The sequence below is a fragment of the Oncorhynchus mykiss genome, chromosome 3 (assembly GCF_013265735.2).
Source record: "Oncorhynchus mykiss isolate Arlee chromosome 3, USDA_OmykA_1.1, whole genome shotgun sequence".
Lineage (NCBI taxonomy): Eukaryota > Metazoa > Chordata > Actinopteri > Salmoniformes > Salmonidae > Oncorhynchus > Oncorhynchus mykiss.
This window is the reverse complement of record NC_048567.1, coordinates 20291715-20309466: the sequence shown is the minus strand read 5'-3', so window position 1 is coordinate 20309466 and position 17752 is coordinate 20291715. Positions and strand designations below refer to the sequence as shown.

The 17752-nt window shown below is 42.6% G+C and overlaps 1 protein-coding gene across 11 annotated transcripts in view; it reads right to left on the bottom strand.

Annotated features, from left to right (window-relative positions):
• LOC110512735 (protein cordon-bleu) overlaps window positions 1-17752 on the bottom strand; it is a 67852-nt gene that overhangs the window by 36563 nt on the left and 13537 nt on the right. For 9 of the 11 annotated variants that reach the window (XM_021592925.2, XM_021592929.2, XM_036971453.1 and 6 more), the window contains one exon: window positions 2796-3011. In XM_021592925.2, the coding sequence (XP_021448600.2) occupies window positions 2796-3011 (216 nt within the window). Of the gene's footprint in view, window positions 1-2795; window positions 3012-6779; window positions 6914-10141; window positions 10416-17752 lie in introns of those variants that run through there. The other 2 variants (XM_036971464.1, XM_021592952.2) reach the window with 2 other exon arrangements.

The following is a 17752-nucleotide window of genomic DNA, read 5'->3' as shown; positions in this document are numbered from 1 at the left end:
GGGTTCTGGTCAAAAGTAGTGCACTATATAGGGAATAGGGTGCCGTTTGGGATGTGACTTGACTGACATATAGGGTTACCTCCTTTAGCTGTAATTACACTGGGTGATGCACAGGCAGGCACTCATGCCGCTCGGCTTACAGCATTAGATAAGCCTGCAAATTGGTACATAAAAGGCTGATTTAATGATCTGAACTTAGTGATGTTTTAGAAAGTTAAATGAATTACAGATAGGAAATCTAGCCTTAGTCAATTGACAATAAATTACCCATCTGGTCTACCTATAATATACTGTATGTATGCAGGGATGGAAATTAAGCTAGCCTGAGGCTAGTACTTTGCAGATGGGGCTAGTAGAAAATGTGCCAAACTAAAGTGACATTTTGGATTTCAAATATCAAATGTCACAAATTTGGCTAGAAGAATGTAACCTGGGCTAGTAAAAATTGCAGTCTACTAGCCCGACTGGCCAGTGTCCCAAATCCTTCACTTGAGAATGTAGAATGTCTTAATAAATCCTGATACAATGTTCTGTTTTTGAGCATCATATGAACGGTCATGTAATACAGAACATCAACTGACGAGGTGTCAAAGGGTAACTGTCAACCCAGGACAGAGAGAAACTCAAGGATGCTTTCTATTGCCTGCTGGGAGAAGACAGCTCATATGACCTAAGTGCTAAAGGGCTGCTCTGAACAACCAACACAAATACCAGGGCAAAGGTTGCTCATCACAAGTCTTACAACTGCATCATAATGCAGTACACATTAGCTGTAGGATGGGGAGTTACGGTTCATTCGAAAATAACAATGTATTCATTTATACTACAACTTTCTTCTTAGAATAACATATCTAGCTAGCAAATTAGGCTTTGACAAGACACTGGAAACACAACACATTGATCTGTATTCCCTAACATAATGAAAACAGTGTGACAAGTGTGACAAAACCCTTACACACCATAATGGAGAGGGTGTTGTCTGACTGCTTCCTGCACACATGAACCAGGTGATTACAAGACATTTATGACACCTGGATGAAACTCCCATGGGCTTTATCATGCACTGAGACAGCAAAACTGATTTCCCATAAATCAAATGACGGTTACACACACTTCATTTGGATTGTCCAGATTTTTCATCTGTAAATGCTCTACAGATAGTGTGACCATCTGTTGATAAGCAACTGTATGCTAAGGTTAGGGTTAGATTAAGAATAAGGGTTAAGTTTAGGGTTAAGATAAGGTTTAAGGTCAGTGCTAGAGATGTCATTTGTACTCAGTAACATGTGAATCTATACTGAACAAAAGTATAAATGCAACATGCAACAATTAAAAATATTTTACTGAGTTACAGTTCATATAAGGAAATGGATGTGGATCAGAAAACCAGTCAGATCAAGACCCTGGTGAGGATGACGAGCACGCAGATGAGCTTCCCCGAGGCGCTTTCTTACAGTTTGTGCTGGGGGCTCCCGAGTGGCGCAGTGGTCTAAGGCTCTGCATCTCAGTGATAGAGGAGTCACTACAGACCCTGGTATGATTCCAGGCTGTATCACAACTGGCCGTGATTGGGAGTCTCATAGGGCGGCACACAATTGGCCCAGCGTCGTCCGGGTTAGGGTTTGGCCGGGGTAGGCCTTCATTGTAAATAAGAATTTGTTCTTAACTGACTTTCCTAGTTAAATTAAATAAATGAAACCCACAGTCTCATCAACTGTCCGGGTGGCTCGTCACAGACCATCCCGCAGGTGAAGAAGCCGGATGTGGAGGTCCTGGACAGGCGTGGTTACATGTGGTCTGCGGTTGTGAGGCCGGTTGGACGTACTGTCAAATTCTCTAAAACGATATTGGAGGTGGCTTATGGTAGAGAAATAAACATTCTCTGGCAACAGCTCTGGCGGAAATTCCTGCAGTCAGTATGCCAATTGCACTCTCCCTCAAAGCTTGAGACACCTTTGGCATTGTATTGTGTGATAAAACTGCACATTCTGGAGTGACCTTTTATTGTCCCCAGCATCAGCTTCTTCATATGCCACACCTGTCAGGTGGATGGATTATCTTGGCAAAGGAGAAATGTTCAGTAACAGTAATGTAAACAAATTTGTGCATTCAATTTGAAAGTAAATAAGCTTTTTGTTCGTATTAGAAATGTTAATTGTATTTCTTCTCATGAAACATGGGACCCACACTTTACATGTTGTGTTTATATTTTTGTTTAGTATAGATAGCTAGTTAGTAGTTAATAGTCTAAAGATGGACTATCCAAATGAAGTGTTACCCAAATTACTTGGCAAAGAGCCAAGGCAATGTAAAAGGCAAGTGAGAGAGATGACGACCACTGTATGAGCCTGATCCCAGATCTGTTTTTTTCTGTCCAGAGCAGTTGGCAAGACTTCAGACAGACCTGGGACCACTGTCCAATATTGGTTCACAAAAAGAAAATACTTTTAGAAACTCTCACATGCCACTCATTAACAGCATTAACAGAGGCCCTTGTCTTGTTTTCTGCATGAGGGCTGGAGTCCTGGATGGCCTGGTCTGATTCACTCACTGCTCCAGCAGAAAGAGTGAGAGACCCTCATTAAGGCCAGAGCGGCTCTGGCAGGTCAGCTTCTCACATACTGATTCTGGGCCACTGAGGGAACCTTGAAAAGGCCTCTCTGATCAGATACCAAACAGGGCCACATCCACATACATAACAGAATCTGTGAATTGAGGGTCGAAGGGATAATGTGTACGTGTGCATATGTGACGTGTGTGTGTGTGTTGGTGTGTGTGTGTGTGTTGCCTCTCACCTGCAATCCACTGTGCTGCTGGTCTGGTAGCCTTGAGGCAGAGTGATATGGAGGTCTACGCTAGTCCTCATCATGTTCTCCTTGGTGTCCATCACCATGCTGCCCATACTGCCCTGCGCTGAGCCTCCCCCATCAGGCACGGCGTTACGGAAGATTCTCCTGGGGGCAGGCTCGGGGGCCGGGGGCGGAGGAGGGGCTCGGGACTTCATCCTCTTCCTGGGGGACAGACAGAGGTTAAACACTTCTTATGGCTGGGGGCAGTATTAAGTAGCTTGGATGAATAAGGTGCCCAGAGTAAACTGCCTGCTACTCAGGCTCAGTTGTTAATACACACCTCAAAAGAATAAAGGGAACACTAAAATAACACATCTTAGATCTGAATGAATGAAATATTCTTATTAAATACTTTTTTCTTTACATAGTTGAATGTGCTGACAACAAAATCACACAAAAATGATCAATGGAAATCAAATGTATCAACCCATGGAGGTCTGGATTTGGAGTCACACTCAAAATTAAAGTGGAAAACCACACTACAGGCTGATCCAACTTTGATGTAATGTCCTTAAAACAAGTCAAAATGAGGCTCAGTAGTGTGTGTGGCCTCCACGGGCCTGTATGACCTCCCTACAACTCCTGGGCATGCTCCTGATGAGGTGGCGGATGGTCTCCTGAGGGATCTCCTCCCAGACCTGGACTAAAGCATCCGCCAACTCCTGGACAGTCTGTGGTGCAACGTGGCGTTGGTGGATGGAGCGAAACATGATGTCCCAGATGTGCTCAATTGGATTCAGGTCTGAGGAACGGGCGGGCCAGTCCATAGCATCAATGCCTTCCTCTTGCAGGAACTGCTGACACACTCCAGCCACATGAGGTCTAGCATTGTCTTGCATTAGGAGGAACACAGGGTCAACCGCACAAGCATATGGTCTCACAAGGGGTCTGAGGATCTCATCTCGGTACCTAATGGCAGTCAGGCTGCCTCTGGCGAGCACATGGAGGGCTGTGCGGCCCCTCAATGAAATACCACCCCACACCATGACTGACCCACCGCCAAACCGGTCATGCTGGAGGATGTTGCAAGCAGCTGAACGTTCTCCACGGCATCTCCAGACTCTGTCACGTCTGTCACATGTGCTCAATGTGAACCTGCTTTCATCTGTGAAGAGCACAGGGTGCCAGTGGCGAATTTACCAATCTTGGTGTTCTCTGGCAAATGCCAAACGTCCTGCACGGTGTTGGACTGTAAGCACAACCCCCACCTGTGGACGTCGGGCGTACCACCCTCATGAAGTCTGTTTCTGACCGTTTGAGCAGACACATGCACATTTGTGGCCTGCTGGAGGTCATTTTGCAGGGCTCTGGCAGTGCTCCTCCTGCTCCTCCTTGCTCAAAGGCGGAGGTAGCGGTCCTGCTGCTGGGTTGTTTCCCTCCTACGGCCTCTTCCACGTGTCCTGAGGTACTGGCCTGTCTCCTGGTAGCGCCTCCATGCTCTGGACACTACGCTGACAGACACAGCAAACCTTCTTGCCACAGCTCGCATTGATGTGCCGTCCTGGATGAGCTGCACTACCTGAGCCACTTGTGTGGGTTGTAGACTCCGTCTCATGCTACCACTAGAGTGAAAGCACCGCCAGCATTCAAAAGTGACCAAAACATCAGCCAGGAAGCATAGGAACTGAGAAGTGGTCTGTGGTCACCACCTGCAGAACCACTCCTTTATTGTGGGTGTCTTGCTAATTGCCTATAATTTCCACCTGTTGTCTATTCCATTTCCACAACAGCATGTGAAATTTATAATCAATCTGTGTTGCTTCCTAAGTGGACAAGTTTGAGCAGTGTATATGCATATTATTAGTAGATTTGGATAGAAAACACTCTGAAGTTTCTAAAACTGTTTGAATGATGTCTGAGTATAACAGAACTCATATGGCAGGCAAAAACCTGAGAAAAAAATCCAACCAGGAAGTGGGAAATCTGAGGTTTGTAGTTTTTCTAGTCATTGCCTATCGAATATACAGTGTCTATGGGGTCATATTGCACTTCCTAAGGCTTCCACTAGATGTCAACAGTCTTTAGAACCTTGTTTGATGCTTCTACTGTGAAGGAGGGGGGAATAAGAGCTGAATGAGTCAGAGGTCTGCCAGAGTGACATGGGCTGATCACGCATGCTCACGTGAGAGTTAGCTTTGTTCCATTGCATTTCTACAGACAAAGGAATTCTCCGGTTGAAACATTGAAGATTTATGATAAAAACATCCTAAAAATTAATTCTATACTTCTATACTTCTATGCTTTTTCGGTAAAGCTTTTTTGAAATCTGACACAGCGGTTGCATTAAGGAGAACTTTATCTAAAGTTACATGCATAACACTTGTATCTTTTATCAATGTTTATTATGAGTATTTCTGTAAATTGATGTAGCTCTCTGCAAAATCACGGGATGTTTTGGAAGCAAAACATTACTGAACGTAAAGCACCAATGTAAACTGAGATTTTTCGATAAAAATATTAACTTTATCGAACAAAACATACATGTATTGTGAAGATCACAATACAATACATGTATTGATGAAGATCATCAAAGGTTAGTGATTCATTTTATCTCTATTTCTGCTTTTTGGGAATCCTCTCTTTGGCTGCAAAAATGGCTGTGTTTTTCTGTGACTAGATGCAGACCGAACAATCGTTTGGTGTGCTTTTGTCGTAAAGCCTTTTTGAAATCAGACACTGTGGTGGGATTGACAACAAGTTTATCTTTAAATAGTGTAAAATACTTGTATGTTTGAGGAATTTTAATTATGAGATTTCTGTTGTTTTGAATTTGGCGCCCTGCACTTTCACTGCCTGTTGTCATATCGATCCCGTTAGCGGGATCTAAGCCATAAGACGTTTTTAAAGGCATAAGGTTAGGGGTATGGCTAAGTTTTGGGTTAAGATTAGTTTTACAATCAGATATTTTAGAGCAAAATTGTCATTTGCAGATTGGCCTGATTGTGGCAACCTAGAGAAATTAATGTTGTTTTCTCCCAGAAAGGCAGTCCCGTCGTCATGGTGAAAGCGAAATAGAATAGACAAGATTTCGCACTACTTTGCCGTTTTGCGCTGGGATAGGTGACAACAAACATAATAGAGGCAACTTGAATGGCAAGTTGTCTTTCAGAGAGATTACTTAAAAGCAAGTCTGTCTCCAGATATGTAAAGGTTGTTTATTGGTTGTCAGGGTCACAATGGTCCGTGTTGATGTGATGTTCCATTCAAATATGACACCAAGGAATTTCCTTATTATGATTTGTTCATTATTATAAAAACTTAACGCAAGTTATCTTGTTTTATAAATACTTAAAAAAAAAATAAATAAAAAAAAAAAAAAAAAGAGGTGCTCCACAAGCCTTTGGGTTTTTAACCCCTCCTGCACATGCTCTTTTCATTTGCCTTTTAAACTTTTATCATATTGTTTTGTAGTTTCTTGTGTGCAAATAAATACAATTATTTTATACAGTACAGATATGTAACCATCTAAACACAAGGATAAAGATAACCAGCATGCATTGCAATTCATCCAAACTCATGTCTGTCGCATTACAATGTTTTTCTATTGTCTGTAATTTTACTGTATAATGCTTCATGCTTCAATATATCAATTACAGTAGGCATAAAAAACATTTTCAACGTTTTTTTGAGCTCAGGCGGCACCGCTACACTGCACCAAAATACATACCGCTAACTGCACTTCTGGCAGGACTTTGAGAGAAGATGATGTAAATCATTAGTGGTCCTAACTTTCACTATACCTGACTATGTACAGTATTTGACACGTGTCAGAGGAACAAATTGTAGCTTTGTCTCAGCACACACCATTATCTTGACTATAATATACAGTTTACAATGATTCATGCTTTTTCCCTTATAGGTATGTTGAATAGCTACACACTTTCTCCCTACTGAGCAAACAACAGTATGAGATAAATCTGCACCACTCACGTCAAGTCAGTCCTTGGGCTTTTGATTAAGCGTTCTGTATATCAGTCCGTGTTTATGTTTATAAATCCTTCACAAGGACTACAGGGAAAAGGTCTCTTCTAGGAGCCTTGAAGACACCTTGTTCTTTGAAGGTTGAGAGTAGGCATGCATGTGAACATTCAACAAACCACTGTGCTTGGACTCTAACCTCACCTAAATTAATTATTAATAACTAAGTCCGGCATCCATACTCCGCCACAGAGCAATTGAACCATTGAAATACAATTGTTCCAAACACTACAGAGAGGGCGATTAAATGAAAATAACTTCATGATCAAAACCAGTGTAGTGTGGTATACCAATATGAATGGGTCAGGTAGACACTGCACCTGTGTGTTTGAAATTGGGGCAACAACTTGCACATCTCCGCTCAAGACAGATCTTAGTGTGGCCTTGTCTCCAGCCCAGGACCCATTGAGTCAGCCAACACACACACACACGCACACACACACACACAAAGAACCTTTTCGGGCAAAGAGAGAGTCTCCCAAAGAGAGAAGGAAACTCCGTTACTGAGCTGGGCGGTAAGTGCAGCTTCCTCAGTGATAATCAGTGACTGGGTTACAAATGGACCTTTCACAGAACCACTCAGTCCACTCTCTCCACTTCATTGGCCAGTTATGAAAGGAATCAACCCAAGATATTTTTTTAACTGAACACAAAATCCAATGGAAACACATACAAGAATTTGTTGAACGACTGTGAGAAGGTCACTTCTAGTGACTTTTTAAAAGGACATTGTAATCCAAAATGCATGAAAATTTAATTATGTTCTCTTCCTTTGAAACTCATCTGTAAGTCGAGGACAGTTTCATTTTTATCTCTTGAGCTCAGTGATATCACCAGCCAATTCTATATTAACCCCCAAAATAATTTAGCTAGCGTAACGTTACTGTATCTTAGCTAACAATTATAATAGGGTTGGCTATACTTTCAGGATTACAAGCTAGCTAGCTAGTTACCTTGGAGGTTTCTTGGATGATCTGATGAGAATCTGAGGATGATTTATAACTTCTAACTTTTCACAGGGCACAAATGTAAATTCAGTGTCTATTCCATGTTGGTTCAACTTAATTTCATATCTGTAAGGTCCCTCAATCGAGTAATGAATTTCAAGCACAGACACAAATCACAAAGACAAAGTAGGTTTTTCAATGCCTAGCAAAGAAGGACACAGTTTGGTAGAGGTGTAATTTATTTTTATGTAACATCCCTTTGAGCAAAGAAATTAACTTTTTGTCCTGAATACAAAGCGTAATGCTTGGGGCAAATCCAACACGTCACCGAGTACCACTCTTCATATTTTCAAGCATGGTGGTGGCTGCATCATGTTATGGGTATGCTTGTCATTGGCAAGGAGTAGCCCAAATCTACACTGGAGTTGCATACCACGGCAACATTATATGTAACCGAGTGACCCCGGTTACAGTTTTGACTTAAATCAGCTTGGAAATCTATAGCAAGACTTGAAAATGGCTGTCTAACAATCATCAACAGGCAATTTGAATAATGTTTTAAAGAATAATGGGCAAATATTGTACAGTCCAGATGTGCAAAGCTCTTAGAGACTTACCCAAAAAGACATACAGCTGTAATTATTGTAGGATTACATTGCCGTAGGGATTGTCAGAGATAGTGTAACCATAGTGTAACTATGATATGGTCACCAACATCCCCCAACAGTACAGCACAGGGGACTACAGTAGGGAGTAGCCAGTGACTAACAAACCAGCTAGGTGTTGAGAGGAGTGGCCTACTACTGCTATAAACCTAACCTAGCTGTTTAGACCCAGTGGGAGTGTGTAAGCATCACAACAAGCCCCACAGCACAGGAACTGCAGTAGCTGTAGGGTATCTAGCTAACCAGTGAATAGATACTACTTCTATAACCTGGCAATTTGTTACCCTGGTGTTGTGTTAGACTGATTACGAGATTAGTCTCTGTGTGCATGGGACTGTTCACATTCCAAGGCCCAAATAAGGCTCTGCTCCCCTCCAGGCAACTATCCAGATAGAATAAGTCAACCCCTCTGTGCTCTTTCTGCCACAGGCTCAAGTTCATATCAATAATGCTCTCTGTTGTATTGGACAACAATAAAGGAAGCAGTGAGTCAGTGGGAGATACAACTCACTGGCTAACTCTGCAAGGAAAGACTGATAAGAGCTTGTACTGTATGAGGTTCATAAGTTATCTTGCCAAAATAATTCTGGAAATATAAATATTCCTTCCTTCCTTGGGTCGTATTAAAATAGTGGAATATGTTAGTAGAGTTTGGGACTATAGTGTATTAGAAGCAGGAGACCATTTAGACCTGATGAAGAGAGACGCGCACAATGACGACCTGTCATTTTAGAAGTTGAAGGTAGGGGAAACACTAGCTGCATCCCAAATGGCACCCTAATCTTTACATGGTGCATCACTTTTGAGCAGAGCTCTATAGGCCCTGGACAATCTAAAGTAGTGCACTATAAAGTGGATAGTGTGCCATTTGGAACACCTGTCATGACCCGTTCTATGCAACACAATGGGATTAGCCCCAAACAATGGGTACACTATTCTCTAAAAAGTAGGCACTGTGCATTTAGGCATACTATGGAGTAATAAAACAAAAGTGACCCATTTCACTCCAACAGACATTTATTTTACTGACCATAATTAGCATATGAAATACCTGCATATTATTAGTAACTACATACTATACTACATATGAACTAGGATCCTATTGGAACATACTGCTATTTGTGTACTGTGTGTAAGATAAAGGAAAATCTTAATAATCTATTTCCTGACATTAGTGCTTTTCTTAGCATTCAATAATAAGAAAGTTCTGATCAAAATATAGACATTGAACATTTGATTTAAAAATGTATTAATAATAATAATAATAATAATAATATGAAGGGACAGAGGAGAATAAACAAGTAAATATCAGGAAATAAATTACTTCTTTGGGTAATTATGTAGTCCACCCCATTGTGCCTATTGTCTGCTAAAGCAGCTTGATCTGGTTTTAGAAATCTTTGGCCATCTCATTTGGGATCTTTTAATTCCACAACAGACTAGCTATTGATTAAGGACTGAGGGAAAAAAAACTGCCTTCATTTGGAAGGTGTCCAAGTGCTGAGAGAAAGAGAGACTGTCAGCACACATCAATGAGAGACTGGATTGCTACTAGCGTTCCCATAGACTTCCAGTAATTGAGACGACTATCTACATGTATTTAAAAACTCGGCAGAATCGCGGCAGAAATATATATAAAGTCTCCTGAGTGGCACAGAGGTCTAAGGCACTGCATCACAGTGCTTGAGGAGTCACTACAGACCTGGGTTCGATCCGAGGCTGTGTCGCAGCTGGCTGCAACCGGGAGACCGATGAGGCGGCGCACAACTGGCCCAGCATCGTCCGGGTTAGAGGAGGGTTTGGCCTGCCGGGATGTCCTTGTCCCACCGTGCTCTAGCGAATCCTGTGGCGGCACATTGGTGTGGCTAGCTTCTGGGTTAAGTGAGCAGTGTGTCAAGATGCAGTGCAGCTAGGCAGGGTCGTGTTTCGGAGGCCGCATGGCTCTCGACCTTTGCCTCTACCGAGTCTATAAGGTAATTAATGGGACAAGACTAACTACCAATTGGATACCACGAAAAAGGGGTAAAAAGTACAAAACATTTTTTGACTAATACACACACACACACACGTCAAAAGTTTGGACGCACCTACTCAAAGGGTTTTTGTTTATTTGTACTATTTTCAACATTGTAGAATAATAGTGAAGCCATCAAAACCAAGTGAAGCTGGTTGAGATAATGCCAAGAGTGTGCAAAGCTTCCATCAAGGCAAAGGGTGGCTACTTTGAAGAATCTCAAATATATTTTAATTTGTTTAACACTTTTTTGGTTACTACATCATTCCATATGTGTTATTCATAGTTTTGATGTCTTCACTGTAATTCTACAATGTAGAAAATAGTAGAGATAAAGAAAACCCTGGAATGAGTAGGTGTGTCCAAACTTTTGACTGGTACTGTATATTAAATGACATCATATTTTTTGCAGCGGTTGCAACAATTTAGAGTCACCTCTGCTAAAATAATATAGGGGAAACACTACCTTAAGAAGCTCTTTAACCCTTCCACACGTTAGAACTAATGCTATTCTTGTCGGTTGTCACTTGAGTTTCCCCCTTATTGAGCAGAGGACAGACAGTGAATACCCTCAGCTACTCCACAGAGCAACAATGGCAGCATGCTCTCTGGGAGCCATGGTGTTCTCATAGCAACCTATATTTACACCACTAGGAGAGAGAGACTTGCTCTCTATTTGGTGGCAGCTGGGTATTTATGACATATGCTGCAAAAAGTGAATGACCCACATGCATCTAGGGGACATTTGAGCTCCACAAAGGCATTTGTTTGCAGTTGCTAAGAGCATGCAGCTTCCTAATTCAGCATATGCCCCCACTCTCAAATTACAAACTTCGAAGGGTAGACTAAAGCCCACCCTATTTGATTGCTGAGATGGCAAGGACTTCATTGGCTTTCTGATGATGATAACATTGGCTTTCTGATGATTTGTAGCGCCACCTTTTGCTGCGATTACAGCTGTAAGTCGCTTGGGGTATGTCTCTATCAGTTTTGCACATCGAGAGGCTGACATTTTTTCCCATTCCTCCTTGCAAAATAGCTCGTGCTCAGTGAGGTTGGATGGAGACCATTTGTGAACAGCAGTTTTCAGTTCTTTCCACAGATTCTCGATTGGATTCAGGTCTGGACTTTGACTTGGCCATTCTAACACCTGGATATGTTTATTTTTGAACCATTCCATTGTAGATTTTGCTTTATGTTTTGGATCATTGTCTTGTTGGAAGACAAATCTCCGTCCCAGTCTCAGGTCTTTCGCAGACTCCATCAGGTTTTCTTCCAGAATGGTCCTGTATTTGGCTCCATCCATCTTCCTATCAATTTTAACCATCTTCCCTGTCCCTGCTGAAGAAAAGCAGGCCCAAACCATGATGCTGCCACCACCATGTTTGACAGTGGGTATGGTGTGTTCAGGGTGATGAGCTGTGTTGCTTTTACGCCAAACATAACGTTTTGCATTGTTGCCAAAAAGTTCAATTTTGGTTTCATCTGACCAGAGCACCTTCTTCCACATGTTTGGTGTGTCTCCCAGGTGGCTTGTGGCAAACTTTAAACAACACTTTTTATGGATATCTTTAAGAAATGGCTTTCTTCTTGCCACTCTTCCATAAAGGCCAGATTTGTGCAATATACGACTGATTGTTGTCCTATGGACAGAGTCTCCCACCTCAGCTGTAGATCTCTGCAGTTCATCCAGAGTGATCATGGGCCTCTTGGCTGCATCTCTGATCAGTCTTCTCCTTGTATGAGCTGAAAGTTTAGAGGGACGGCCAGGTCTTGGTAGATTTGCAGTGGTCTGATACTCCTTCCATTTCAATATTATCGCTTGCACAGTGCTCCTTGGGATGTTTAAAGCTTGGGAAATCTTTTTGTATCCAAATCCGGCTTTACACTTCTTCACAACAGTATCTCGGACCTGCCTGGTGTGTTCCTTGTTCTTCATGATGCTCTCTGCGCTTTTAACGGACCTCTGAGACTATCACAGTGCAGGTGCATTTATACGGAGACTTGATTACACACAGGTGGATTGTATTTATCATCATTAGTCATTTAGGTCAACATTGGATCATTCAGAGATCCTCACTGAACTTCTGGAGAGAGTTTGCTGCACTGAAAGTAAAGGGGCTGAATCATTTTGCACGCCCAATTTTTCAGTTTTTGATTTGTTAAAAAAGTTTGAAATATCCAATAAATGTCGTTCTACTTCATGATTGTGTCCCACTTGTTGTTGATTCTTCACAAAAAAATACAGTTTTATATCTTTATGTTTGAAGCCTGAAATGTGGCAAAAGGTCGCAAAGTTAAAGGGGGCCGAATACTTTCGCAAGGCACTGTATGTGGTTTCTACTACAATGCAATACACAGTTCTCTGAGAACAGTAACACGGAAAACACCAACAGGTAGCCCTAAAGTCAAATCTGTATAATAATGTACCAAGAAGTAGATGATGGTTGTATTGTTTTTTAAAATGAAAACATAAGCCAATTAATATTTTCATATAAACTCTCACTGTTTATTTTCAGCAAACTTAACATGTGTAAATATTTGTATGAACATAAGGTTCAACAAATGAGACATAAACTGAACAAGTTCCACAGACATGTGACTAACAGAAATGTAATAATGTGTCCCTGAACAAAGGGGGGGTCAAAATAAAAAAGGAACAGTCAGTATCTGGTGTGGCCACCAGCTGCATTAAGTACTGCAGTGCATCTCCTCCTCATGGACTGCACCAGATTTGCCAGTTCTTGCTGTGAGATGTATCCCCACTCTCCCACCAAGGCACCTGCAAGTTCCAGGACATTTCTGTGGGGAAAGGCTCTAGCCCTCACCCTCTGATCCAACAGGTCCCAGACGTGCTCAATGGGATTGAGATCGGGGCTCACTGATATTCCTGTCTTGCAGGAAATCACGCACAGAATGAGCAGTATGGCCGGTGGCATTGTCATGCTGGAGGGTCATGTCAGGATGAGCCTGCAGGAAGGGTACCACATGAGGGAGGAGGATGTCTTCCCTGTAAAGCACAGCGTTGAGATTGCCTGCAATGACAACAAGCTCAGTCCGATGATGCTGTGATACACCGCCCCAGACCATGACGGACCCTCCACCTCCAAATCGATCCCTCTCCAGAGTACAGGCCTCGGGTATAACGTTCATTCCATCGACGATAAAAGTGAATCCGACAATCACCCCCGGTGAGACAAAACCGTGACTCGTCAGTGAAGAGCACTTTTTGCCAGTCCTGTCTGGTCCAGCGACGGTGGGTTTGTGCCCATAGGCGACGTTGTTGCCGGTGATGTCTGGTGAGGACCTGCCTTACAACAGGCCTAAAAGCCCTCAGTCCAGCCTCTCTCAGCCTATTGTGGACAGTCTGAGCACTGATGGAGGGATGTGCGTTCCTGGTCTAACTCGGGCAGTTGTAGCGCCGTCTTAGGCGTCGCACAGTACGGACATTGCAATTTACTGGCCACATCTGCAAGTCCTCATGCCTCCTTGCAGCATGCCTAAGGCATGTTCACACAGATGAGCAGGGACCATGGGCATCTTTCTTTTGGTGTTTTTCAGAGCCAGTAGAAAGGCCTCTTTAGTGTCCTAAGTTTTCATAACTGTGGCCTTAATTGCCTACCATCTGTAAGCTGTTAGTGTCTTAACAACCGTTCCACAGGTGCATGTTAATTAATTATTTATAGTTCATTGAGCATGGGAAAGTGTTTAAACCCTTTACAATGAAGATCTGTGAAGTTATTTGGATTTTTACGAATTATCTTTGAAAGACAGGGTCCTGAAAAAGGGACATTTCTTTTTTTGCTGAGTTTATTTGCCTTGCGGTTTTCATTATGTTTAGGTCATGGTTTGTGGTGTCTCCAAAGTTTTTTGGGGTGTATTATTTTTGTTGCGTATATATTTAAAACGTGTCCCCTTGATAGCTGGTGAGTCACTATGGAGGGTAATGTGGGTGTTTCGGTTGTAGAATATGTAGAGGGTGTAACAGGGTATATTCCGTTGCAGTCCAGAGTACTCCAACATTAGACACTTCTTGCCCCGCCCCCCCACAGCCTCTTCCCAAATGCCATGCTCTATCATTACACACCCACACACCATGCTCAGAATACTCTGGCTCTGCTAGCCTTGGATTGTTCCAAAGCTGCTGGTTCTGGGAGGGACAGGACTATACTGACTGTAACCACATCTCTGGGGGAACAAGTGAACTCAGCTCCTCTTGCTCTAACACAGGTGCCTTCTGGGATCAATTACTCATTGGCAGTAAGAGCGAGATACATGAATAAGAGAAGAGCATCTCTGGGCTGCCGTTCTCTCTGACATCTACCTAAGGGAGAGGCAGAGGCACCACTTGTCGTACTGTAACAAAATTAGACACCACCCCTCTTCCCTTCACAGCAGTCAGAGACATGTAAGCTAGGTGCCTAGGCCTGGTCATCTGCTCCTGAGTGGTTGGTGATTAGGGCTGCCTGGTCTATGTATGACTGGTGGTGAGACGTCGCATAAGTAATTACAGCCACAGGAAAAAACAGCCAACATATTCACTTCAACTAAACACTCTTAGAAAACAGGGTTCTTTGGCTGTTTTTTGGTTCCAGGTAGGATCCTTTGGGTTCCATGTAGAACCCTCTGTGGGTAGGGTTTTACATGGAACCCAAAAGGGTTCAAACCCGGAACCAAAAAGGATTCTTCAAAGGGTTCTCCTATGGGGACAGCCGAAGAGCCCTTTTAGGTGCTATATAGCACCGTTTGTGTGTATGCATGCCGCCTACCTAGCGAACAAATAATGACAAAGCATCCTCACTTCAAAGTACCTCAGGAATGTCTTAATGCAACTATTAAATAGAGCAAACACCACAGAGCACCAGCAGTGGTCTGAAGTCATTCAGAAGTAGGCTATTGACACAACAAATACATAAAACTATAGTTTACTGATAAGACACATGGCTGAGTGGACCAAACAAAGCCTCTGAAGCCAGATGGTGCAGTGCTGAGTTAATAGGGTCATTTCTTTAGCATCCCATATTACTGCAGATACATCTGTGTCCCAAAGGGCACCCTATTTTTATATGCACAACTTTTGACCAGGATCCATAGGGCTTTGATCAAAAGTAGGGCACTATGTAGAGAATAGGTTGCCATTTGGGAAGCAGACTAAGTCTCTGCTCTAATCCACTGACCGCTTCAGACCATGGTCTTAGACTAACAACTCTCACTTAGCCATGACCCATGTCATGAGAAGACCTGTCCCCTTTAATAGAGACCGTGTTCCACGTGTATCTGGACAGGATTCAGTCTCTCTCAATCCCAGACAGAACCTAATCTTCGAGGATTGCACATGCCAGTGCAAACAAGAGAAGCCTATACTGTATAGCCTACCCTATACACCAGATCTGCATCCCTACAGTATATAGTGCACTACTTTTGACCAGAGCCCTATGGGCCATGGTCAAAAGTAGTGCACTATATAGGGAATAGTGTGCCATTTGAGATGCAGACCAGGATTATACTGTATAACCTGGCCCTCTAGACCAGCTGCTGTGTGTGTGAAACCATCCCTGGTGGAGGGTAATATCCCACAAGACAGGGAGTAGAGCACTGAGCAGCGGGGACTGGGGAGGGAGGGAACAGAACAGCAGGAAATAACAATTAGTTTGTTCCATACGCCCTAAGCAGCTACCTCAATTAACAAAGCTCTGCTACAGGGAAGACCTCAGAGAAACAATATTATACCACTCCTCTTTTAGCCTTAGACACTTCCAGTAACAGAATGAGACTAACATATGATTATGGTATTTGTTAAATAGGGGGAGGCTACTGCAGCAAAGGTGTGAAAAGGGAAATAGCTGTAAACAGTGGCAAACTAGTGTCCGTACTAGCATCACCGTATGATAACCTAAAGCATCACTAGAACCAACAGCTGCTCTTACTCAGACTCTGCCATCCACAGTGTGATGGTGCAGGTGAAATAACAATCACAACCATCCAAACCAGCCAATATAAGAACATGGCCATTAATGAACTCAAGATTACTACCACACCTAACCTAATATTTGGGGCTTGTCTCAACTGTACTGTAGAGTCGTGGCCAAAAGTTTTGAGAAGGACACAAATTTAAATGTTCACAAAGTCTGCTGCCTCAGTTTGTATGATGGCAAATTGCATATACTCCAGAATGTAATGAAGAATGATCAGATGAATTGCAATTAATTGCAAAGTCCCTCTTTGCCATGCAAATGAACTGAATCCCCAAAATATGTTTCCACTGTATTTCAGCCCTGCCACAAAAGGATCAGCTGACATCATGTCAGTGATTCTCTCATTAACACAGGTATTGAGTATTGAAGAGGACAAGGCTGGAGATCACTCGGTCATGCTGATTGAGTTTGAATAACAGGAAGCTTCAAAAGGAGGGTGGTGCTTGGAATCATTGTTCTTCCTCTGTCAACCATGGTTACCTGCAAGGAAACACATGCCGTCATCATTGCTATGCACAAAAAGGGCTTCACAGGCAAGGATATTGCTGCCAGTAAGATTGCACCTAAATCAACCATTTATCAGATAATCAAGAACTTCAAGGAGAGCGGTTCAATTGTACAAAATATCTAAAGACACTGAAGCAGCAAACTTTGTGGAAATTAATATTTGTGTCATTCTCAAAACTTTTGACCACGACACAGATCAGTCTTCACCACAAACACACCTACCACACAATCCTCAGACTACACAGTCTGACAGTGGCCTAAAATAGGTCCTGTAGCTTAGTGCTCAACTTGTGTTGAAACAGCCCCTCATGTCCACCATTCACTAGAGCACACTGCAACTAGTCAGCAGACTGCTGTAGAGTAATGACTCACTTTAAAAAAATTGCCCTCTTGACTACAATAACCTACATAACATTTAAAAGCAATCAATTCCCTAAATTGGTATGCGTGTGTGTGTACATGATTATGATGTAACCTACCAATAAGTTGAAACATATTCTCTTCAAAACTGGGTAAACAAGTTGTAACTGCGTAAACAATAGTAAAACTAGATCGGTCAGGTCCCAACACAGCATGTGCACTGAAGAGTCCATGGAAGTAATTCATCTGCTGCGTGTGGTGGCAGTCAGAACTATTTATAAAGACTAGTGCCAGGCAGTCAGAGAACTATTTATGAAGACTAGTGCCAGGCAGTCAGGTCATTTTAAACCCGATGGCCAGTAAAACAGGAATAGTTATTTCCAGCCATATACCACTGCCAACAATACATCACTTCCCTATCATCTTGCAAAAAGCTTAAAATTATCTTCTCTTGAAA